General features: G+C 50.4%; 1 protein-coding gene and 1 long non-coding RNA gene across 3 annotated transcripts in view; both read left to right on the forward strand.

Moving 5' to 3' along the window:
• Positions 1–3,242: 3,242 nt before the first annotated feature.
• RNF169 (ring finger protein 169) overlaps positions 3,243–24,097 on the forward strand; it is a 34,402-nt gene continuing 13,547 nt past the window's right edge. For both annotated transcript variants that reach the window (XR_012585187.1, XM_074572232.1), the window contains exons 1-2: positions 3,243–3,635; positions 18,613–18,689. Coding sequence is in view for 1 of the 2 variants with exons in the window: in XM_074572232.1 (XP_074428333.1) it covers positions 3,260–3,635; positions 18,613–18,689 (453 nt within the window). In the remaining variant the exon portion in view is untranslated. The remainder of the gene's footprint in view (positions 3,636–18,612; positions 18,690–24,097) is intronic.
• On the forward strand, positions 22,277–23,666 carry LOC141737493 (uncharacterized). Its single transcript, XR_012585188.1, has 3 exons — positions 22,277–22,317; positions 22,421–22,623; positions 23,517–23,666. It is a non-coding gene; the product is annotated as an uncharacterized LOC141737493 (long non-coding RNA).

The raw sequence follows: 24,097 nt of genomic DNA on the forward strand, positions 1-24,097 counted from the left end.
CCTGGCCTTCTATCAGGCCAGATCCTGTATCAGGAACAGTGTGGCCAGCAGGACTAGGGAAGCGATTGTCCCCCTGCACTCAGCACTGGTGGGACCCCACCTTGAGTGCTGTGTCCAGTTTTGGGCCCCTCACCACAAAAAAAAGCCCTTGAGGTGCTGGAGCGTGTCCAGAGAAGGGCACCGGAGCTGGTGAGGGGTCTGGAGCACAAGTCTTGTGAGGAGCAGCTGAGGGAGCTGGGGGTGTTCAGCCTGGAGAAAAGGAGGCTGAGGGGAGACCTTCTCGCTCTCTATAACCCCCTGAAAGGAGGGTGTAGCCAGGGGGGGGTCAGTCTCTTCTGCCAAGGAACAGGCCACGGGACAAGAGGAAACAGCCTCAAGCTGTGCCAGGGGAGGTTTAGGATGGATATTAGGAGAAATTTCTTCCCCCAAAGGGTTATCATGCATTGGAAGAGGCTGCCCAGGGCAGTGGTGGAATCACCATCCCTGGAGGGATCTAAGAGACATGTAGATGGGGTGCTGAGGGACACGGGTTAGTGGTGGATGTGGCAGTGTTAGGTTGATGGTTGGACTATATAATCTTAAAGATCCCTTCCACCCAAAACGATGCCAAGGTAGCTGCCAGTCTAGACTCCTTTGTTACCAGCCTGAGTCAGGAGGAAGGGATGGAGGTTAATGGAGACAGCAGGGTCACCAAGACAAGAATTATGGAAGATTTACATCCAACAATGGAAAAATAGCTTTCTGATGACAGGGATAAGCTCAACCAGTTGCCTGGGGGGAAGGTGGGTTGCCAGCAGTGGAGGTCTTTAGGAAGAGGATGACCAAGCCTTGCTCAGGAGTGACCTGGACTGCACTGATCCCACTGCAGGGAAGGGGGGATAACCAAATAACCCCTTGGGGACCATGCCAGGCCAATTTTCCATGATTCCTGCATGCTCTTGTGTAATATATCACACACATCTGAAACACCACATAGTATTTGCCTTTAATAACTAGCTGGTCAGCTTAGTGGGGCGAGTTAACAGGGAATTGCGTTCCCCTAGTTCCTAAGGAAATCACATGTATCTGGATGCCACAGCTCCTCTCCTCATCTCTTTCCTCCTGGAAGAGTGTCCCCTCTGCAAGCCCTGCTTGGAGAAGGAAGGGGAAAAGGGAAGCCACCACAAAACAGACCCCAGGAATCTGCTCCTAAGGCAGCCGATGACCCCACGGGGATGGAGCTGGGGTTCACTGCACGCACCAAGCTCACCCCGGCCAGCAGCCAGCACCCCTTGCTCGTGCCCACGCCTCACCATCTTTGCTTCTTTTCCAAGCCTGTTTGCTGCCTCATTTTCCCTGCCCACCCTGCTCTGAATCCACTCTAAGCCAGCTCCGCTTTGCAACCTCTTTCCCACACCCTCCCTTTCCTCCCAAAAAAACCCCACAATGATTAAATGTGACTTTGCATCTCTTCCTCCAAGGCTCTCCCATAGGATGCGGTACCTCTCAGGAGGAAAACAGTTCAAAGCTTTTCTCTCTCAGTAAAAGCTGTTTGTTAAATCGTCAGTCTGCTCCACGAGCATTGAAGCTTTCCTCCTCGTTTGCTAATCACTTAACACTGCAGGCCAAACACTGTCTATCTTCCATCAGAAACGGCTGTTCCTCACATTAAGCCTCTGAGGAGTATTTGTTAAATGCTGTTAATGAAAATAATCAACTCTGCATCGCTACACCTTCAAACGCTAACAGCCATGGATGTACAGCAGTGCTGCCCCTGCAGCTGCAAGGCTTCACACAGGAGTATTGTAAGATTTTTAGGTCTAATCGCTTCTTAATCAGACGGACCTTTCAACCAGCCTGATGGAAAGATAGATATCGCAAAGATATTGTACACCAAAATATTCTGTGCAAAGAGGAGCTAGGTAGGAGAAATGTAAATTAGTACCCTGCAGTAAGTGGGATACATTAGTAGACACTGGAGAATCCACAAGGAATGGAGCTCTGTGGGAAGCACATCATTTCAATGACGATTTCCTAAACTTCCCTGCCCCTCACCTCCCAGCAGCTTGCATCCCAAATTAGGCAAGATTAGAACCTACCCCACCACCCCTTTTACCCCTCCTCAGCAAGTTATTTAGCAGAAGTGGAAGTCTTGAGATTAATTCCCAGTCCCTACTTCAAGCAGCAATAGAAAATGATGGGTTAGGGGAGACCTGGAAGTCCTAGGATGTGGTTGGGGAGCTGGGAATTTGGGTTTCTCCAAACCCCGTGGCCGTAGGGCTGAGCACTGCAGTCACCGAGCAAAAACACTGGCTGAATGCTTACAAGCATATACTACCTAGAAAGGGTTAAACTAAAGGGTTGGTGTGGTACTGGCTCCTGTGCTCTGCTGGTTTATAACTTGCTAATCTCATCTGTGGAGCTCCTGGACACTCATATCCAGCCGGAGAACGGAATGGGGGCTCTCCACTGGCTTGGCCTGTTGATGTCTGGAGTCAAGCTGTGCTTAAGAACCACCAAGGAGTCCAAAAAGGAGCATGTCCTGGGGATATAAGGAAGAAAAGCTGTAACAATAAAAAACAAGATAGAAAAGGCTTGTTAGCACATGGGGATTCTGTGGTGTCCTTTTAAAGGCCCACCACTGGATCTTGTTGGAGGAGGAGGCTGGAGGCAGCCAGAGGGCTCTAGGGCTGCTGAGAGCCCCCATCCAAGAGGGATGGTCTTAAATCCCCTGAGAAATCACAGGGATTTGAAGCAGCACCATGAAAGGCAGGCCAGCAGGAACAACCTGAGATTACGCCCTTCACCCAAGCATCCAGCAAGGCTGAAATAAAAGATACCCCAATCCATAGCCGACTGTGGAGGTTTACCCTCGTGTGGCAGACAGTTTGCTAAAGGATGTGCCACTATGCCCTACGCCCTCCTCGGGGTGGTGGAGGGGACGCTGGCCTCCTTCAGGGACAGGGCTCCTCCCGCCCCACTGCCCCTCACACCGGGCCCGGGCTCCGTGAGTGAGTGGACCCGCCGGCCGCCAAACCACCGCCATCGGCCGAGGCCCCCCGCCTACTGAGGGAAAAGGGAGGCGGCCCCTCCTTATATACCCGAGCTCATGAATATTCAGTGAGAGGGCGTGGCTTATGCGGAGTGAGCCCCCGAATACTGACGCGCCGCGGTGCTCATGAATATGAAGCGAGGAGGGGCGTGGCCACCTCATGAATTATGTGGGAATTGGGAGGGGCCGCGCGCCCCAACGCTCTGTCCCTTCAAAGTGTGTGAGAAGATGGCGGCGGCAGCGGCGGGGCCCGGCGGCCGGGCCGCGGTACCGGCGCGGCGGGGGCGGCGACGGCGGGGGCGGGCCGGGTCGGCAGCGGCGGCGGAGGAGGAGGAGGAGGAGGACGAGGTGGTGCTGGCGGTGGCGGAGTGCCCGGTATGCCGGCAGGCGTTGGCGGAGGCGGTGACGCCGCCCTGCCGCCACTCGTTCTGCCTCGCCTGCTTCCAGCGCTGCCTGCAGGGCCCGGGCCTTTGCTGCCCGCTCTGCCGCAGCCGCCTCTCCACCTGGGCCCGCCGCCAGCAGGCCCGCGCCGAGCCCGCCGCCACCACAGCCGCCGGAGGAGGAGGAGGAGGAGGCGGCGGGGAGCAGCGGCCGCCGGACCAAGGTGCGGCGGGAAGAAGGCGGGGGGGGGGGGGGGGGGGGGGCAGGGTTGGGGTGCGATGAGTTTGCGGGGGCTCAGCCCCGAGGGGGCGGGGCCGGCCTGGCCTGACGGGGGAGGGGGGTGCGATGAGTTTGTGGGGGCTCAACCCCGCCCCCCCACACTCCCCTTCCCCACCTCTTGCAGCGGTGGGAGACGGGTTGCGGGGGGGGGGGGACATGTTTTCCCACCTCAGCGGTTCAACATCTGCTCCGTGCACCGAGTGCGCCCGGGCCCAGCTGTCGGGGTCCCCTCACTGACAGCATCAGGGATGGGAATGGGGGTGGCGGGGCAGCAGGACCGTGCCCCCCTCCACAGAAACGGTTCAGCCCCCCACCCCCGGGGCTGAGCCCACCCTCCTTTGCAGTGGTGAGATGATGGGTTGTGGGGGGGCGACGCGTTTCCTCACCTCGCCAGTTCAACATCTGCTCCATGCACTGAGTGCGCTGGGGCTCAGCCGTCGGGGTCCCCTCACCCACAGCATCAGAGATGGGAATGGAGGGGGCAGCAGGATGGTGCCCCCCCTCGACAGAGGTGGTGGAGGGAGAGTCAGGAACCCTCCACAGAGACGGACCAGCCCCCCACCCCCAGGGCTGAGCCCACCCTCCTTTGCAGTGGTGGGATGGTGGGTTTGGTGGGGGACACATGTTTCCGGACATCCCCATGCCCGGTTCAGCATCTGCTCCATGCACTGAGTTGCGCTTGGGCTCAGCCGTTGGGCTCCCTTCGCCAACAGCATCAGGGATGGGAATGGGGGGAGCAGCAGGATGGTGCCCCCCTCCACAGAGTTGGCTCAGCCCCCCACCCCTGGGCCTGAGCCCACCCTCCTTTGCAGTGGTGGGATGATGGTTTTGCAGGGAGGGGACACATTTCCCCACCTTGCCGTGCCCAGTTCAGCATCCGCTCCATGCACTGAGTTGTGCCCGGGCTCAGCCTTCAGGCTGCCTTCGCCAACAGCATCAGGGATGGGACTGGTGGGGGCGGGGGGGAGGTGTGGGCAGCAGGACAATGCCCCCTCCACAGAGATGGCAGGCTGGGGAGATGCAAAGGCTGGGTGGGAGAGGGCTACTGGCATCGTCTCGCCCCATTCTCATCCATGATTTTTAAGAAAACACCCCACGTGGGGCAGGTCTGGTTTGAGCCCCGAAATGCCGAATGGCCAGTTATGTTTATAATACGGTTATTATTTTTGTAATGGTTCCAGCGGTGCTGCCTATCGTAAGGGCTGGTAAAAGTCGCGTTGAGAGAGGAAAGCTTTTACACTGTGGGAAGTTCCACTGCTTTGTTGACATTAAAAAAAAAGTCCATCGTTTCTAAGTTCATGGCTTTTTGTCACGCGTTTCCTCCCCGTCCCAAAAGCCGCCAGCCTTCCTCAACTCCTGGAAAACGCTTCCCTTGCCTTTCCTTTAAAATAAATCCTTGTTTGAGCTGGTGGCGTGGCTTTTTCCTGGTGGGAGCCGAGGTGCTGCAAAAGATGCCCTGTCGAAACTCGCGGTGTGCTGGGACCGCTTCTGCTTGTGCCGCGGTGCGTGTTGGTTGGAGAGGGTTGATGCAGCAGCACCGGTGGAGACTGGCCGCCGATGCCGCACCTCCACAAGTGCTTTGCCGACGTCGCAGTGCTGATGGGAGCCCTGTAGAGCTTCTCCGAGGCTTTAAGCTGTGGATAAACATCCTTTTAGCCATCCAGCCATGCCCTAACCGTTCCTTTTCGAGCGGGTTACGAGTCTCACGGTTCATGCTTGTGTCAGCACCCTCTAATTTGCTGCGGGAAAAATTGGCAGGATGAGCTTAAACGGCTTAAATTGGTGGTTTGAACTAACCCCGCTAACCTTTGCTCGAAGCGGACCGGGAAGCCTTCGCGCAGAAGGATTTGCTGAATCAATGAACAGATGGGGCTGTCCGGAGGGAGCTGAGCCAAACGGCTGGGAGCGGTTCCTCCTCGCCAGCCCAGCCGGAGGAGGGACAACAGCAACTCTCTGAGTTGGTCTCCACTCCGAGGTACTTCTGTCAGTCACACTTAAATATACTCAGCTTGGTCCAGCCTAGCTGGAATGAGAATATCCAGACATGCTGCAGGAATACTTAACAGAGTGCCTTGGCTGTTTGGTTTTTTTTAAATTAATTTTAATTCTCTGCTTGGCTTGAATTGTCTGAAATGTGTATATTTTTGCAGCGAGGCACATGGTTGTCATGTTGATTGTCATTTTCTGCCTGTCCAAACTTCTTAAAGCTCTGGAAGTGTTTTGGAGAGAATTGTGGAAGGTCTTAGCACGGAGCAACATGGGGTGTGCTCCCCAGACGCGGACGGACACCTGCACCTGGGTGTCACCTTGTACACCTTGAATATGGCTTTGTCATCGGCACTCTAAATTGGGCTGGACTAACCCTTGTACTCTGATTGCGTTTCGTACCATAGACCTCGCCGCCATGAAGTTGCACTTAGAGCTGCAGAGCAGCTGAGTTATCAGCCGATGAGGTGAGCTAAAACCAGCCGTAATCTCGAACGGCGTTTCTGTGGCATTTCTAGCTTAGGCTCAAGCTTGTCCGCCAGACGGCTGAGTTGGGCTAAAAGCTGTCAAGGTAACTGGCCGTTTTTAAGTTGGGCTAATAGTGTGGAAATCAAAGGTAGCTGATCCATTACAAACGGTAACGTGCAGAGGGTGAGCAGTGGATGTGCTTTATCTTGATGTTAGTGGGGCTTGTCAGAGAAACACAGCATGGCCGAGGTTGGCAGGGACCTCTGGAGACCACCTAGTCAAACCCCTGCTCAAAGCAGGGTCACCAGGAGCAGGTTGCCCAAGACCATGTCCCGTTGGGTTTTGACTGTCTCCAACTCTGCAGATTCTCTGGGCAACCTGTGTCAGTGCTTGGCCACCCTGACAATAAAAAAGTGTCAACCAGAAGGCTGTGCCGCCATCCAGAGAGACCTGGACAGGCTGGAGAGTTGTGCAGAGAGGAACCTGATGAAGTTCAACAGGGGCTTCTTGTAGGGTCCTGCACCTGGGGAGGAATAACCCCATGCACCAGTACAGGTTGGGGCTGACTTGCTGGAAAGCAGCTCTGCAGAGAGAGACCTGGGAGTCCTGGTGGGCAACAGGATGACCATGAGCCAGCAATGGGCCCTTGTGGCCAAGAAGGCCAATGGTCTCCTGGGGGGCATCAAGAAGAGTGTGGCCAGCAGGTGGAGGGAGGTCATCCTCCCCCTCTGCTCTGCCCTGGGGAGGCCACAGCTGGAGCACTGGGTCCAGTTCTGGGCTCCCCAGTTCCAGAAGGACAGGGAACTGCTGGAGAGTCCGGCCGAGGGCTACGGAGATGTGGAGGGGCTGGAGCATCTCTGTGCTGAGGAAAGGCTGAGAGCCCTGGGGCTGTTCAGCCTGAAGAAGAGCAGACTGAGAGGGGATCTCATCAATGCTCAGCAAGAGCTAAAGGGCAGGGGGCAAGAGGATGGGGCCAGACTCTTCTCAGTGGTGCCTGGGGACGGGACAAGGGGCAACGGGCACAAACTGGAACACGGGAAATTCTGTGCAACCACGAGGAAAAACTTTCCTGTGAGGGTGGCAGAGCCCTGGCACAGGCTGCCCAGAGAGGTGGTGGAGTCTCCATCTCTGGAGACATTCCAAACCCGCCTGGACGCGTTCCTGTGCCACCTGCTGTGGGTGACCCTGCTCTGGCAGGGGCTTGGATGAGATGATCTCCAGAGGTCCCTTCCAACTCCTACCATTCTGTGATTGTGTGATGATCAGAAGGCTGGAGCACTATGTCACCTATGAGGACAGACTGAGAGAGTTGGGGTTGTTCAGTCTGGAGAAAAGAAGGCTCCGAGGAGACCTTATAGGGGCCTACCAGTATCTTAAGTGGGCCTACAAGAAAGCCGGGGAGGGACTTTTTAGGATGTCGGGGAATGGTAGGACTAGAGGGAATGGATTAAAACTAGAGATAGGTTGATTCAGACTGGACGTTAGGAAGAGATTCTTCACCATGAGGGTGGTGAGACACTGGAACAGGTTGCCCAGAGAGGTGGTGGAAGACCCATCCCTGGAAGTTTTTAAGGCCAGGCTGGATGGGGCTCTGAGCAATCTGGTCTAGTGGGAGGTGTCCCTGCCCATGGCAGGGGGGTTGGAACTAGATGATCTTTAAGGTCCCATCCAACCCTAACAATTCTATGATTCTATGTTATCCTATGTTAAATGGAACTTCTTGTATTTCAATTTGTGCCCATGTCCTCTTGTCTTGTCACTGGGCATCACAGAGGAGAGCCTGGCTCTGTCTTCTCTACTGTCTTCCACCAGATATTTGAACACATTAGTAAGATCCCCCTGAGCCTTCACTTTTGAGGCTGGACAGTCCCAGCTCTCTCAGCCTGCTCTTGTTAGTCAATACTCCAGTCACTCAATGATCTTCATGGCCCTTCACCGGCGAAGATAAACATCCACTGCTCTCTGCTCATCCACCAAGGCAGTCATCTCTATTAGTTACGTATGCTTTCCTCTTCATATATCCATGCTGACTACCTGCCCAACACCTTCTTGTCCTTCATGTGTCTGGAAATGGTTGCCAGGAGTAGTTGCTCCATTACCTTTCCAGGTATCGAGGTGGGATGGCCAGCCTTTCATTCCTCCTCCTTGCCCTTTTTAAAGGGAGAAGTGACATTTGCTTTCTTCCAGGCCTCAAGAACCTCTCCCAATGGCCATGACCTTTCAAAGATAATCAACAATGGCCTCCCAATGACGTTGGCCAGCTCCCTTAGCACTTGTGGGTGCAACCCATTAGGTCCCATGGACTTGTGTATGTCCAGTTCGTTTAAATGTTCCCTAAGCTGATCCTCCCTCCAGCGAGGGTGGGTCTTCTTGGCTCCAGACTCTCCCCCTGATCTCAGGGGCTTGGGATTCCTGAGGCTGGTCTTTAGAATGACAGAATGGTCATTGTTTGGAAGGGACCTTCAAAGATCACTTCGTCCAACCCCCCTGACATGGGCAGGGACATCTTCCACTAGATCAGGTTGCTCAGACCCTCATCCAACCTGGCCTTGAACACCTCCTGAACACCACCTGAAACACATGCACTGGCACAGGTTGCCCAGGGAGGTTCTGGAGTCTCCATCCTTGGAGACAGTCAAAACCCAACTGGAGATGGACCTGGCCAGACGGCTGCTGGTGACCCTGATTGAGCAGAGGGGTTTGGTCTCCGGAGGTCTTTGCCAACCTCAACCATCCTGTGATTCTGTTAGCAAACACCAAATAAGCTGAAGTATTTCATTAAATCACTTAAAATCTGTAAAATTGATTTAGAAAACTACTTGGTATTATTTTTTCTTTAAAAACCATGAAAGGTGCCTCTACTTGACACAGCTTAATTCTTCCAGCTTAAATTGGCTAACTAATAATGGTTTCAAGTCCCGATTTTTGTCATTCACTGTGTCATTTATACATAATAGTGGACTTAGGGAGCTCTCAGACCTTGGCTGAGATTGAGGATTCTGTGTTAGGTGCTATATGGATACGTATGAAGACAAAGTCCTTGTCACAACACTCATCAAACAAAACTGGATAGAAGTAAGAGGAGACATCACGTACTCGCTCCCTGTGTTGTGTCTTAGCATGGGCTGGGTTTGGTTGCCTGCTCCTGGGTATGATGCCCTTCGAGCTGCCCCGCTGCCTTCAGTCTGGTCTCCAGTTGCCGCTCCAGAAGGTGTGGGTGGCCCATCAGTCCCACATCCTCTCTGCCTGCTCTGTGGGCATCTCTAGGTACCATATAGCATCTGGAAATTCACCCTCAATGCTGGCGTAAAACTGAATCTTGAGATAAAGATGGAGTCCTGGCTGTTATACTTTGCTAAGGAAGGTTTCTTATATTAAACCAGTTGCCTGGTGGAAGTCTTGGAAGGCAGATAAGTGCGGCAGATGGGAGGCTTGGAGACTGCGGGAACGTGTTTGAGGATTCAGTTGGCCAAGAAGAACAAAGATGTACGTATCGTGTTTGCAGCAAGTTGCTCAGCCTGATTTGTAAGAAAATAAGTACATTCCCATTTCTCCGAGGAAGATGGAGGACCCTATGAATAAGACAAAAGAAAAGGATGTCATGAAAAAGGACAAGCAGATGAGATTTTGGCGCACTCTTCTCAGACAGCAGGCACCAGTCCCACCTTCAGTATCAGATACTCACCCGCATCGATAGATTTTTGCCTATCAGTCCTGACATTACTGTCCGAGATTATAGATGCCTTTATGGAGCTTGGAAAATTGCTGAAGGGCAAGCATTCCTTCATGAACTGGGAAAAAGAAATTCAATTTTCCAAGGAAAGGGCTTGTTAAGCTGGTCAAGCGCTTTAAACTCCTACCAGGAAAGTGGTTGGGGAGGGAGAAAATAATTGACTGCTTTTGGAAGGGGCAGGGGAAGTCTGCTCCCCTTCGCCTGAGTAGGATTGAGCGTACCTAAACCATTCCTCGTAGACACCCGAGCCATCCATTCGTCCACAGATGGCAGAAGGGGATCCCACAGCCACCTTTGTTTCAGCCTCTGCACGCTTGGAAAATTTTGCCTAATATCTAATCAAAATCTCCTTTGTTATAAACGCAGCTGATTTCTTTTGTTTCTCTTCTGCCCGGTAGCTATGCAGAACAATTAATAACTGATGGTTTTATAAGAGGGGTGGGGTGTTTTTGCCAGGCTTCTAACGTGACTTCCCCCTCCTTCCTCCGAGTCTTTTTTTGGCTGTGGTTTCCCTCTTTCCCCGCTGAACCAGACCAGTCTAGTTCTTGAGCATTTCCTAGTGATCCCTTAATTTCCTGTCACTTCTGTTGTTCTCTTGCCTGTCGCCAGTTTTTTTGCCTCAAGACCACAGTGCTAAGAGTTTAGAAATGGCAATCCTGACGAAGCCTTTCCCTGCTACATGAAAAGCAGTGATTTACTCCCACATAGAATCATAGAATGGTTTGGGTTGGGTTGGGAGGGACCATAAAGATCATCCAGTTCCACCCCCCGGCCCTGGGCAGGGACACCTCCCACTAGACCAGGTTGCTCCAAGCCCCATCCAGCCTGGCCTTGAACACCTCCAGGGATGGGGCAGCCACAGCTTCTTTGGGCAACCTGGGCCAGGGGCTCACCACCCCCATAGTGAAAAATTTCTTCTTAATATCTAATCTAAATCTCCCCTCTTCCAGTCTGAATCCATTACCCCTTGTCCTATCACCACCCCTTGTAAAAAGTCCCTCTCCAGCTTTCTTGTAGGCCCCCTTCAGATACTGGAAAGCTGCTCTAAGGTCTCCCCGGAGACTTCTCTTCTCCAGGCTGAACCCCCCAACTCTCTCAGCCTGTCTTCATAGAAGAGGGGCTCCAACCCTCGCAGCCTCTCCGTGGCCTCCTCTGGCCCCACTCCAACAGCTCCATGTCTTTCTGATGTTGGGGGCCTCAGAGCTGGACATAGTAGTCCAGGTGGGGTCTCACCAGAGCAGAGTAGAGGGGCAGAACTGATTCAATCAGTTCATCAAACTGGTTAAAGTCAACACCACCTCTTCTTTCCTCCTTGTTGCAGCGCTGGTGGTGTATGGCTGTTTGATGGGATGGGTTTAAAATGGGTTAAATTAAATTAAAAGATTTCCCAGGAAAAGAAAGAAGGCAAGGCTGCCTCTTTGGGGGCAGGAACAACTGTGCCATGAGACTGTTGAAGAGCTTGCACCTCCATCTCCTCCCTCGCTGTCCTCTCTCCAGTCATCCATGATACTTAAATTCTTTTTAATCTACTGGTCAAGCCGTTAATGAAGAGAGTGATGAGGACCAGACCCAGAGCTAGCCCCAGTGGCCAATGTGAGAGGCAGTCCTGGCATGGCGGTGGATCGTTAACTCTTGGAAAAATAATTTTTCCGCTAGTTGTGCATCCATCTGAAGAGTGGCTATACCTACACTAGCTTTTTTTTTTCTCACTGTGCTTCTAAGAATGTTTTTTTTTAATGTGCTTCCAAATGAAGACAAAATATTTTTGACGTACTGTTACTCGGGATGCTAGGGACACGGTTATCCTGCACAACGGGGCTACATCCAGAAAATAGGGGAGCTAAAGGGTGAGCTGGGGATCGGCTTGCAAGGAAACTTCATGGAATGAGCCTGCATCTGCTGGAATTTGAGCTCTGTCTCGGGACCAGCCCTGCTGCACCCAACCTGGCAGCTCTGCAGGGTTGCACGTGCATCCCTGGCAGCTCCAGGAGAGCACACGAGCTTTTGTGTTTGTGCAACGCTACGCCTGAGCTGAAATGGTCTCCGTGAGCCCAAAGGGTGTTGGCAGTAAGCCATATCTAGCAAAATTTCTTAACCTGCCTTCACAGGGTTAAGAGCTATCGCTCCTTGTCCCACTCCTTACAGCTTCTCCATCTCGTTCTTGGAGCTTCTTCCCTCCGATGCCTCCACACCACACTCCAACCTCCCCAACCAGCTCTTCTCCTCCTTTTTCCACAGAAGCATAAAGGCAGGATTCTGAGTTCCTTTGCGGTGGTTCCTATTCTCATATTTTCTTGCTTTCTTTCCAGAGCAAGTTTTGGACAGTGTAGGAGCAGTTCCTGCATGGGCTGCTCAAAATTACTTGTGTGACCCCTAACACAACACATCCTGCTAGTCCTTAACTTTCTCCGTAAAGGAAAAGTGTGGATATCTTGGTCTCTACAGCTGGCAAAATACCCTCTCACCCCCAGGAGATGAACTCATATCGTTACTTGTTTCTCTCTCATCCCTTAATTATTCCACCAAAGGAGGAGATTGGACTGAATTAATGCGAGTTCTTCTTACTGAGTTGGTTTGTCATCTGCTTGTTACCTTTTAGAGACTTCCTTAATGAACTAAAAATTGGTTGTAGTACCCACTTCGCTAAGTGTGCTGTTTTACAGATTTCAAGTAGCTGCTTCCCCTCACGTTCCCCAACTTCTCCATGACCTTAAAAAAAACCCCTTTTGCTCCAGGAAGCCTCAAAGAAACCACAAACAGTTCAGAACTTACCAAGGGGGTTTTTACCAGCTTTCTAAAGCATCCTCTTCTCTCTTTCCCACTCACATCCCCAGACAGCTTCTCCATCTTCCTTTATTCCAAGCCTCTTCCCAGGGTTTGCTACCAGCAGGAACACATCTTTTGGATTTATACCCAATATGGCTTGAATAACTCCCATCTTCACCGAGACTGGCTCTCAATACACCATGCAGAGGCATCGACTGGTCCTCGGCTGCGTCCCGGGAAAGGTCTTTCCATTTACAGTCTATTGTATTCTTGAACTTGGTACATTCCTTTTAGCTTAGATGGCCTTTCATCTATTTATACCACTGTACAACTCACAAATTTTATAAATCCTATCATTTGGATATCATTTGGAGCGGGTCCAGAGGAGGCCACAAAGGTAATCCAAGGGCTGGAGCCCCTCAGCTGTGAAGACAGGCTGTGAGAGCTGAGGTGGTTCAGCCTGGAGAAGAGAAGGCTCCAGGGAGACCTTAGAGCAGCATTTTTACCAAGGTCTACAATGACAGGACAAGGGGCAACACCTTTAAAACTGAAAGAGATTAGGTTTAGATTGGACATAAGGAGGAAATTCTTTACGAGGAGGATAGTGAGACACTGGAGCGAGTACCTAGAGAAATTGTGGATTCCTCATCATTGAATGTATTCAAGGCCAGGTTGGACAGGGCTTTGAGCAACCTGATCTAGTTGAAGATCATAGAATCGTGGAGTCATTTAGGTTGCAAAAGACCTTTAAAATCATCAAGTCCAACCGTAAACCCAACACTGCCAAGTCCACCACTAAATGTCCCTGCCCATGACAGCAGGGTTGGGCTAGGTGAGCTTTGAAGGTCTATTCTAACCCAAACCATTCTGTGATTCTATGAAAATCCGTTGGGAAGACTTGTCTTGGGGAGATTATTGAAATTATTAGTACCAGCCTATTTAGGGTGAAATGACAGTGTGTTAATAGCTATCTACCAAAAAATTAACATTTTTTTAGTGTCATCATCTGCTTCAGCTGGAACTCCAGGCTCAGAACTAGATTAAGTCTATTTTTGTCCCATTTGGCTCTGCATGAGAACTGGTCTGGAGCATGTTAGGTTATGGGAGCTGCCCTGGGGTGAAAAAACAAAACTTTCTGGAGGGTTGTGGGTTTTTTTTTTCAGTAGATCAGTCGTAGCTTGGCTTAGTTCCCATCTCCGGTTTGCTGGACCACAGATGCCCACAGCAGAGCAGGAGAAGGGGGCTGGCGATGCCGCATGTTGTCCTACCAGTATGTGACAGCTGCAAGTCTTCCTACAGCTCCCACCTTATTGATTCTTCCACTTATGAAAAGTTGCAGATTTCTGGCCAAAATATTCTGAGTTTTGATTTCTTGTTTTCAAATACGCCCCAATCCACCAATGATGAAGTGTATATATATATATATATATAAAAAAAAAAAAATAAAACATATATATGAAGTATGCCATTGCATGTCTTCGTGTAATTTAGTTAACATCCTTTTAAAAGAACTAGATAAATTATTCTTGTTGGATAACCTCCCCGTAGTCAGAAAACTTCTACCTTCTTGTTTTGTGTTTTGAAAAAATTAAGATCTCATCTTCACTAACTGCTGGAAGTTAAAAGGAAAAAAAGTGAAAACCTCGAGGTTTTGATTATCCCTGCCAGGAATACAGGGAAGCTACGAAGGCTGCTGCAAGTTTCCATGGAAGCTGGGGGTGAGGGGGATTCGCTGCCGCGGGTGGCAGGGCTTTGACTTGCCGGATGGCATCGGTTTGGCAAAACCCAGGAGCCTCTGAACGACAGGCAGGGAACCGAAGGGTTTCTGAATCGAGTTCAACTTATTTTTATTCAACCCATGTTGTTAAATTCACCAGATGGATGTTTCGGAATCTTTTGCCAGTAAATATAAAATCTGCTGGTCGGGAGTGCGGATTAAGGGTGGCAGTGTGTAATGCACACTTCTGTGCTAACGTTGGAAGGATGGAGTCATTCAAGGGGATTGAGGCTACAAGTCAAATGCCTCTTATAAAAAGAACCAGTGTTAAATAATTAGAAAATATTTTTTCCTCTCAAATAGTGCAGAAATCAATTGGGCTATTTCCAAGATTGAGCACAATAGGATGAAACTCTCGTCTGCCAGTGTAAAAGAGCAGGATGCCGGGTTTGCTCCTGCCACTGCGACTGTTTCGGTGCTGTCATCGTGCTTGGAAGGAGCATCCCAGTGCCAGCCTTCCCCACAGCCCTTCAAAGTTGGCTCCACTCAGAAACCGTTTCTGCTGACCCACAGCTCGCTGGAGAAGAAGAGCAAGGAGCTTTGCAAATTAAAGCACAAGAAGGACATGGAGCTGTTGGAGCGGGGCCAGAGGAGGTCCCGGAGATGCTGGGAGGGCTGGAGCCCCTCTGCTGGGAGGACAGGCTGAGAGAGTTGGGGGGGTTCAGCCTGGAGAAGAGAAGGCTCCGCGGAGACCTTGGAGCCCCTTCCAGTCCCTGAAGGGGCTCCAGGAAAGCTGGGGAGGGACTCTGGATGAGGGAGGGGAGCCATGGGATGAGGGGGAAGGGGTTTCCACTGCAAGAGGGGAGACTGAGATGAGATCTCAGGCCGAAATTCTTGGCTGTGAGGGCGGTGAGCCCCTGGCCCAGGTTGCCCAGAGAAGCTGTGGCTGCCCCATCCCTGGAGGGGTTCAAGGCCAGGCTGGACAGGGCTTGGAGCAACCTGGTCTGGTGGGAGGTGTCCCCTGCCCAGGGCAGGGGGGTTGGAAGTGGATGATCTTTCAGGTCCCTTCCAACCCAAACCATTCCATGATTCTATGAAGGCTTTTTCTTCCATCATCTTACCCATTTCATTGTTCTCTTAGGCTGTAGCACACATTGAAACAGCTGCACAGCTTTGTCCTGCACCTGAACATGTAGAATTAGCACGTGAGGTGTGCTGGAGGAACACGTGTGATGCTCTGATCATCTTGCCTTCCTCCCCAGTTGCGCCCCAGTGCGAGGACCAGTCTGGTCTGCAGCAGTTCTGTGCTGATAGAAGCATCCACAGTGTAGCATCATTCTACCCCAGAAAGTATAACAGGGTGTTGTAAACATGGATATACAGTTGTGCAGAGAGTGGCCTAGGAGTCCTGGTGGGCAACAAGTTGCCCATGAGCCAGCCATGTGCCCTGGTGGCCAAGAAGACCAATGGTCTCCTGGGGGGCATCAAGAAGAGCGTGGCCAGCAGGTGGAGGGAGGTCATCCTCCCCCTCTGCTCTGCCCTGGGGAGGCCACAGCTGGAGCACTGGGTCCAGTTCTGGGCTCCCCGGTTCCAGAAGGACAGGGAACTGCTGGAGAGAGTCCAGCGGAGGCTGCGGAGATGTGGAGGGGCTGGAGCATCTCTGTGCTGAGGAAAGGCTGAGAGCCCTGGGGCTGTTCAGCCTGGAGAAGAGCAGACCGAGAGGGGATCTCATCAATGCCCAGCAAGAGCTAAAGGGCGGGGGGCAAGAGGATGGGGCCAGACTCTTCTCAGTGGAGTCCAGGGATGGGACAAGGGGCAATGGGCACAAACTGGAACACGGGAAATTCTGTGCAACCATGAGGAAAAACTTTCCTGTGAGGGTGGCAGAGCCCTGGCACAGGCTGCCCAGAGAGGTGGTGGAGTCTCCATCTCTGGAGATATTCCAAACCCACCTGGACGCGTTCCTGTGCCACCTGCTGTGGGTGACCCTGCTCTGGCAGGGGGTTGGACTGGAGGGTCTCCAGAGGTCCCTTCCAACCCCTGCCACGCTGTGATTCTGTGTCCACACATTTCTGTTTTCATCTCTTCTGCACACAGTGAGAAATTTGGGTTCTCTGTCTTTTGACCTATCTATAAAATGTACAAGTTGTTGCATAAAGATGCTCTACATAAAATTGCCTCCACCTGGTGTTAGACCACAAGCTAAACCAGCCCAACTTTATAGATAAACGTTCCGTTATTATAAACCTCCTCTGGGCTGCCGAAGCCATGTAAGCAATGAAACAGTTGATGCGGCTTGTCTTTACTGCTGCGCGTTTCCCTCGGGTTAGCTAGTACGCTTTTATTACCCTGGAGGGAAAAAATACACCTCCTTAGCCTCGAAGATAAGGTCTGAGATGAGCCTTAGGCATTCAGAAGTAATTGAAGGTTGCTGCGGGTGCCTTACAGATTGCTGCTGCTCTTGGGACCGTCTCCGTGGAAGTTCAGCTTGATAAAATTCACAAAGAACTGGAACTGTTCAAGGACACAATTGAAAAAAAACATTTTGAGAAGCCGGTGGAAGGTTTCCAGCCCGGCCGGTTGCAGGCGCAGGAGCGAGGAATGCAGCCTGGCCTCCCCAGTGTCGCCACCGCTCGGGATTTTTATCACACATGTTGGGACATTTTTGGATGTTTTCCTTTAAAAACAAGTCTAGCTCGCGCAGGCGTGCGAGTGAGAGGGAATAGCAGCTCTTGTTTTTTAAAAAAGAAAAATAAATTCTAGTTTGCATGCTTGAGGTTTGATTACAAGAGATTTTTTTCCTCCCCTTTTTAAAGCAAGTATTAAATACTTTGTCATTTGTTCAGCTCTGGCGTTGGCAGCGTTCCCTCTCTGGATGCTCTGAGTTTGCACTTACTGGTGAGTAAAGTTATGGGGCTTTCCTCTAAGAAATTAAAAGCAAACCAGTGGAAAGCAGGACAGGTGGAAACAGGATTTAATCAGTCTTCAAATGGCACATCTCAGCACCAGGGCTGTGACCTGTCCCTGGGGAGGAGGCAGCCGCGGCCATGAACTGGAGGATGCCCAGCAGGGCAGTCGGCCGCTGGGTATTTGATTTATTTGCCCTGCCGTGAACCTTTAATTTTTGGCCCAGTGTGTTTGAGGAATAAAAACGCTTCCTAAATAAAACATGCGGTGGAGCTGCCGGTTTATAGCCCTTAATTTCAGCGAGCTGGGAAAAGGAAACACCACCGATGTTTCCTCCTTGCTCATACCCGTTTCATCCTGAGCGTGGCACGTCAGGGTGATGAGCTCTGCTGCACCCTGCCTGGAGCACGGATTTGGGCTGAGCTGGGACGGTTGTTTAGGGGTCGTCGTTTTATTCCGGTTGTTCAGGGATCGTTTTTTGTTCTGGTTGTTCCCTTTTCCATTCAAGCTCCTCCGACTGCAGCGCAACTTGCCCCATGCAGAAGCGGGAAGGAGCTTTGAGGCCGTCGTAACGAAGCAAGTCATTTGGGGAGTAACTATATTTGGGGAGGTTAAATTATAACCCCGTGGCAATATGCTTTCGCTTTCTGAATTCCCAAGGGGGAAGGGAGGAAGCGGGAGCAGGACGGGGAATTCCTGCCGGACGGAGCAGCCCGCCCGCCCGGCTTCGAAATATCCACCTCGGGGAGTGCGTTTGCAAGCGGAATAAAAGCTGTGTTTGCTCCAGACCGGTGCGACGGCACCGCAAACGCCTGCGAAGGAGAAGGGGATGTGGAGGAGTGAAAACACCATTTCTATAGAAAACAGAGAGTGTTCTCGATGTTTGTTTAAACGGCAGAAGGGCAGGGGTGTGAATTCGGGGTGTGCTGCTGCTGTCAGCCTGTGCTTCTCGGGTGTTTGGCTGGAGGAGATGTTTAAAGCCTGGTTTTATTTCTAGCGCTCAGATTCCCTGTGATTCTCAGGGCTGTTACTTAACCTCCGTGTTTACATCCTCCTAATGCTCCCCGGATTGCTTAACTGCTCGTCAAGAACTCTTGAGAGTCTCAAAAGTAACTATAGGCGTGCAAAATGGTATTCCTTGGCCATCCTCCTCCGAATGTTTCTGTATGTTAAACAGAGCTTTGATAGCAGTGTCATAATATGAACATATGTGCTTGAAAAAATGCTGCCGAACCTCTTGTGCAGTCCCGGGAGAGCTTACCCTTTTTGGGAAATAATGGACAACCCCAGTCATCATACCCTAAAAAGTGTTTCCTTTATTTTTTTTTCCCCTTCTCTTTCCAGACTTTATATTCAGAGCACCCATTAAATTAAGCAAACCAGGGGAACTCCGAGAAGAATATGAAAGCCAGCTAAAGAAGGTACGGTATTCTGTGTAATTGCGGTTTTTCTTCCAGAATAACTTGGATTTCCTGCAGGAATGCCATCCTACCTATAAGAAAACTTGAAGGGCTTTTTATTCCTGCTCTGTAACAAAGGTCATTTATTCCCTTTATGCTGTTCAGCCAGTTCAGGAAAATGTTGGCAGTAATGGAGCATGTAGAAGCCAGATTTTGCTGTCTTAGGCTGCCTTCCAGAACATGGAAATGTACCTTCCTTGGTGGACCTCGAGTGACTGTTGGGTTTGTTGGAGCGTCAGTATTTGTGGATGTAATTCCAGAAAGGCTTTTGCAGCATACGGCATCTCCTGCAGTAACATCCTTCTCAGAAAGAATTTATTCCAAATTAGAGCTTTCTGTCTATTTTTAGGCAAGAAAATAATGTCATTTAAAGACAAAAAAACTGAGAAGGAAAGAAAAGCTTTTCAGTTGATATGGAGTTAAAGTCTGGGAAAATATTTCCTACATTTAAAAAGGGATTTTTTTTGCTTAATCTAAGTCATTGAAATACCTCCAGTGACTAGTCATTTATCGAAATTGGCTGCTTTTTAGGTGACAAACACCACAGTGAAGCAGCGACTGCTGTAGGCGAACAGATAATGATTTCCATTGTGACCCTTCTTGTTTTAGCCCATAAGTTGCTAAAACATTCCCGCTGTCACTCGTAGCTCCTGCCTTTGCCAGACCCTGCGCACTCTCCTGCCAAAACAAGGTGGACTCTGCCCCGCTCCTGGTGTCTCTGTCAATAGATTTAAGCGCCGTCCTGGGGCCTTGATCTCTGCGATGGTGTTCGGCTTTGAGATGGTTCCAACCTCTCGCGGATTAGTTTACCTGCAGGGGGAAAAGGAACAGGGGGGTTTTCCTCATTGAAGAATTTTCCTTTGGGTTTTTACTTGAAGATCTCAACAACCGTAGAAATGGCTGGGAAGCCATTGAGTGATGCTAAGCGGGGAAATGCTGCTTAGGTGATATTTAAGGTAAATAACTCCTCTGGGAAATGCATTAAAGGATACAGTTATAAATGTGGAAGGGTCTTCTCTCCTGCTTCTCTATGCGTGGCATCAGCGGTGACGCTGACGGACATTGTCGCTACAGATTATTGGGATAACTTAACTTTGGCTGACTGTGACCTTTCATTAAGCGATGTGAAGAAATGCAAACTCTTCCCTGGTCCTGGTGACTTCGTCTGGGTAGGCAGGCATGGCTTTGTGCGTAAACTCTTATGACATTTTAAGCATTTTTAGCAACGGTGAGACACTTCGTTGAGAAGTTTAGGCAGCAGCGTAAGACTTAAGTGCCCAGAAATCTTATTCATATAAAAATCTAGTTTGTTAAGTAACTTAAACATGCATCATTGTGGCAACTTAATATTTTTTCACTGTAACCTTCAGGATGAGTATACTCAGGGCATCTTTGGCTTAAAGAAGAAATATATTTTTTTCTATAGGTATTAACTGTAAACCCTGCTAGGGTTTTATAAATCTCTTCATAATAATGAGTGGGAGGTGTTCTGTGATGATATTGGAGCCGACTGCTCATTGATCCTGCCAGACTTGTTGTTTGATGTCTTCAATCCAGCTGCAAGGCCAGAATTTCCCGGGTGTCCAGAGGAGCAGGAACCACCTGAGTTCCATGGGGGACAGGATCTTGGCTCTGCGGTTCTTCCGAGTGCCTCCGCACTGGTGGATATCTGGATCTTCTGGAAGGATTAAGCCATCTTCTTTCCCATAGTCCATAACATGAGCCGCCAATGTGCACTGGTAGCCCAGAAAGCCAACCGCATCCTGGGCTGGATCAAGAGAAGCATGGCCAGCAGAGTGAGGGAGGGAGGGGACTCTGCTCCGCTCTGGTGAGACCCCACCTGGAATACTGCATTCAGCTCTGGACCACCCAACATAAGAAGGACATGGAGCTGTTGGAGCGGGGCCAGAGGAGGCCCCGGAGATGATCCGAGGGCTGGAGCTCCTCTGCTGTGAGGACAGGCTGAGAGAGTTGGGGGGTTCAGCCTGGAGAAGAGAAGGCTCTGCGGAGACCTTCGAGCCCCTTCCAGTCCCTCAAGGGGCTCCAGGAAAGCTGGGGAGGGACTCTGGATGAGGGAGGGGAGCCATGGGACGAGGGGGAAGGGTTTTCCACTGCAAGAGGCGAGATTGAGCTGAGATCTCGGGCAGAAATTCTTGGCTGTGAGGGCGGTGAGCCCCTGGCCCAGGTTGCCCAGAGAAGCTGTGGCTGCCCCATCCCTGGAGGGGTTCAAGGCCAGGTTGGACGGGGCTTGGAGCAACCTGGTCTGGTGGGAGGTGTCCCTGCCCAGGGCAGGGGGGTGGAACTGGATGATCTTTCAGGTCCCTTCCAACCCAAACCATTCTGTCATTCTATAAAACTTCTATAGGAGCGTTGCGTCTGTGCAGGACAAAGTGGGTACTTTGTCACCGCTTGTTAACCTTGATCACTCCGCCACCGACTTTAAATATTATCTATAAAGTTCAGGTAAGCACAGCTGAAGCATAGTCAGACTGCAGCTGAAGAGGTTTTTGCATCTACCGCTTGACTTCAGCAAAAAGGTACCATGTGCGCTCCAGTGCCAACACTTCTCACTTCCCCACCAGTCAAAAGGAAATGCTTTAACGTGTTTCTAGCATTTTGGGCGTGTTTTTGTCTTATTCCTGTTCAGCCTCCTGCCTTCCCCTTTTTTGCTCACTGGTAGATGGGAGATAGGTTTCTATCCCCTGCCGACTTAACTCACTTTTTATGAATCTCGTCTGAAAGAGCTGGGGTAGGGGGGAAATTCTCTGAATCATCAGCTAAGAGGAAAAGGCAATGGAATTTTGCCAACAAAATAGCAGCCTTTGATACACTCACGCTTTTTCCGTAATCCAGGCAAAATTGTGACTGTTGCCACTTAGTGAGAGTTTCTTGGGGTCTCTGAATTTCTGAATTAGGCAGGAGGAGACGAGAACTCAGGTTTGGGAATGGAAGTTTGTGTATAACTGGGCTTCCCTCTGTGTCTCGAGGCCAGAGATTTCATCGCAGCTTCCCTGCCTGTGAAACGGGGATAACCTGTCCTGAATTTCCTCCTCAGGAAGGGAGAGGAGCATTCAAAAGCTTTTACCTCTCCCAGATGTGAGTTGTTCTGAAAATCCTAGCTCTTGACCTCCTTCCCAGCCTTTTGCAGTTGAAAACCAAGCGGTTACCGTAATTATGTACCGAAGAATTTTTATTTGAAGCGGATAATCTCGTAGTGTAATTTTCTCAACTGGCTTTCGGAATGAGATGAAGTGTTTGCCGTCCCTGCAGGATAGCGAGCTATTTTTTTTCCCCCTCTTTTACACAGCGCACTTGGTGCTTTTGTATTTTGTATTTTTCCAAAGGAGGATATGGTTTCTGTGGACTAAAAGCCGAACTCCTCCTGTTAAACTGTCTTTGTGTCACAAGCAGTTTAGCGCTAGTAATCACACGCCATCGGGAGGGAAACTCCTACCTGAGGCATGTGCTGACATGCAGCTTTCCAGCAGCACGGGGAGACGGAGCAGGCTCCGGGAGTGAGGAACCCGCACAGTTTATGGAGTGGAAAGAAAACGCCAAACGTGAGTTTACCAAACTTTGGGAAACTAATGTTAGTATGAAGAACGATCTTCCTGAAATTCTCATTTCTTGACCAATTCTTGAGCAAAAAAAAAATCAGCGATTGCTTCCATGGCGGTTTTTTTTTCCTGCAGTTCCAGTATCCGAAAGGGCTACAGACAGGTTAAAATGCGTTTTCTGATAACTGCACCGCTAATGGCAGCTGACGGTCCTGCGTCCCGCGTTGGAAAGATGCTACTCCGATAACATAAGATAATTCTCCCAGCGTAGATGTTTCACACCAGCTTGTTTCGGTTTCTAGTCCTCATATCCCAGCACAGCATTGCCACGTTTGGAAGTAAATTCTCTGGGAGATCATTTACATTGGGCTACTTAAAATTATTTCCTTTAATTAGTACAGATTTTATCATTAGAGTTTGCTTTTGTTTGCAACCTGAATTCTGGACCTAAATTCCTTTTTGTATCCCGCTAATTAGGATTAGGATCCTGTTGTTGCTTTTTTCGCTGTCGGCAGAGCTTGTGCTTGTGCCTCACATTAACTGTCCCATGGGTTTGCCCCAAATCCTTAAATATTCCTGTATGTTGTTACATATCCTTGTGGCTTTAGATTTGGGAATTGAGTATAATTTTATAAGGTAGACAAAAAAAGTGAAGGTTTCCATATAGCTTCCTACCATGTGAGAAACATGGAGGGGACACAAGCGTTGGGTAGTATTTCAGCTGGCAAAAAAAAGTCATCTTTGTGATAAATGGTGGAAGTGATCTCGTTTTTCAGATAATTAAAAAAGGCTCTTTCAAGTGCAGAAATATTGTTCGTGAAACGTACAGCAGACTATTCACCATGTCTGCATCATGTGGCCATAATCTGTATTAGTCAGACACCGTGTTGTAGTTATTGCTCGAGATTATAAATAGATCAGGAATTTAAAGATACATCTTAAAACAACTCTAAATGAGAAGTCAAGCCAGTCTTTGAAAACATTTGCTGAACACCCACAATCAGCCAAACACTGGGTTTTTTTCCTGATTTCTACCTTCTCTCCTCCTGCCTCTCTCTCCCTCCTCTCTGGGGGTTCGGATTTATTAGGATTTGGGTCCTTCCCAGTCTGAAAATCATGATGTGCTTTTCATGTAGTGCATTGTGAGCTCTGTTTTCTTTATCTCTTCACCTTTTAGGGCAGGTTCACCCGCATCTCCATGGTTTTGGTTTTGTTTTTTTTTCCCTTGCAGCAGGGAATAAAAATACTAAACATTTTTGGAAGAATGAGGAGTTGTTGCAATGTCACCCACTGCCTTTATGTGCAGTGCTGTAGGATCAGTGCTTGAGCTGCCTGTGGGTGCCTTGAGCTTTCATCGAATCACAGAATGGTTCAGGTTGGAAGGGACTTTAAAGACCATCCAGTTCCACCCCCCTGCCCTGGGCAGGGACACCTCCCACCAGCCCAGCTTGCTCCAAGCCCCATCCAACCTGGCCTTGAACCCCTCCAGGGATCGGGCGGCCACAGACCCTCTGGGCAACCTGGGCCAGGGGCTCACTGCCCTCACAGCCAAGAATTTCTGCCCGAGATCTCAGCTCAATCTCCCCTCTTGCAGTGGAAAACCCTTCCCCCTCGTGCCATGGCTCCCCTCCCTCATCCAGAGTCCCTCCCCAGCTTTCCTGGAGCCCCTTGAGGGACTGGAAGGGGCTCCAAGGTCTCCCTGGAGCCTTCTCTTCTCCAGGCTGAACCCCCCAACTCTCTCAGCCCGTCCTCCCAGCAGAGGGGCTCCAGCCCTCCCAGCATCTCCGGGGCCTCCTCTGGCCCCGCTCCAAC

This window comes from Larus michahellis, chromosome 1 (assembly GCF_964199755.1).
Source record: "Larus michahellis chromosome 1, bLarMic1.1, whole genome shotgun sequence".
Classification (NCBI taxonomy): domain Eukaryota; kingdom Metazoa; phylum Chordata; class Aves; order Charadriiformes; family Laridae; genus Larus; species Larus michahellis.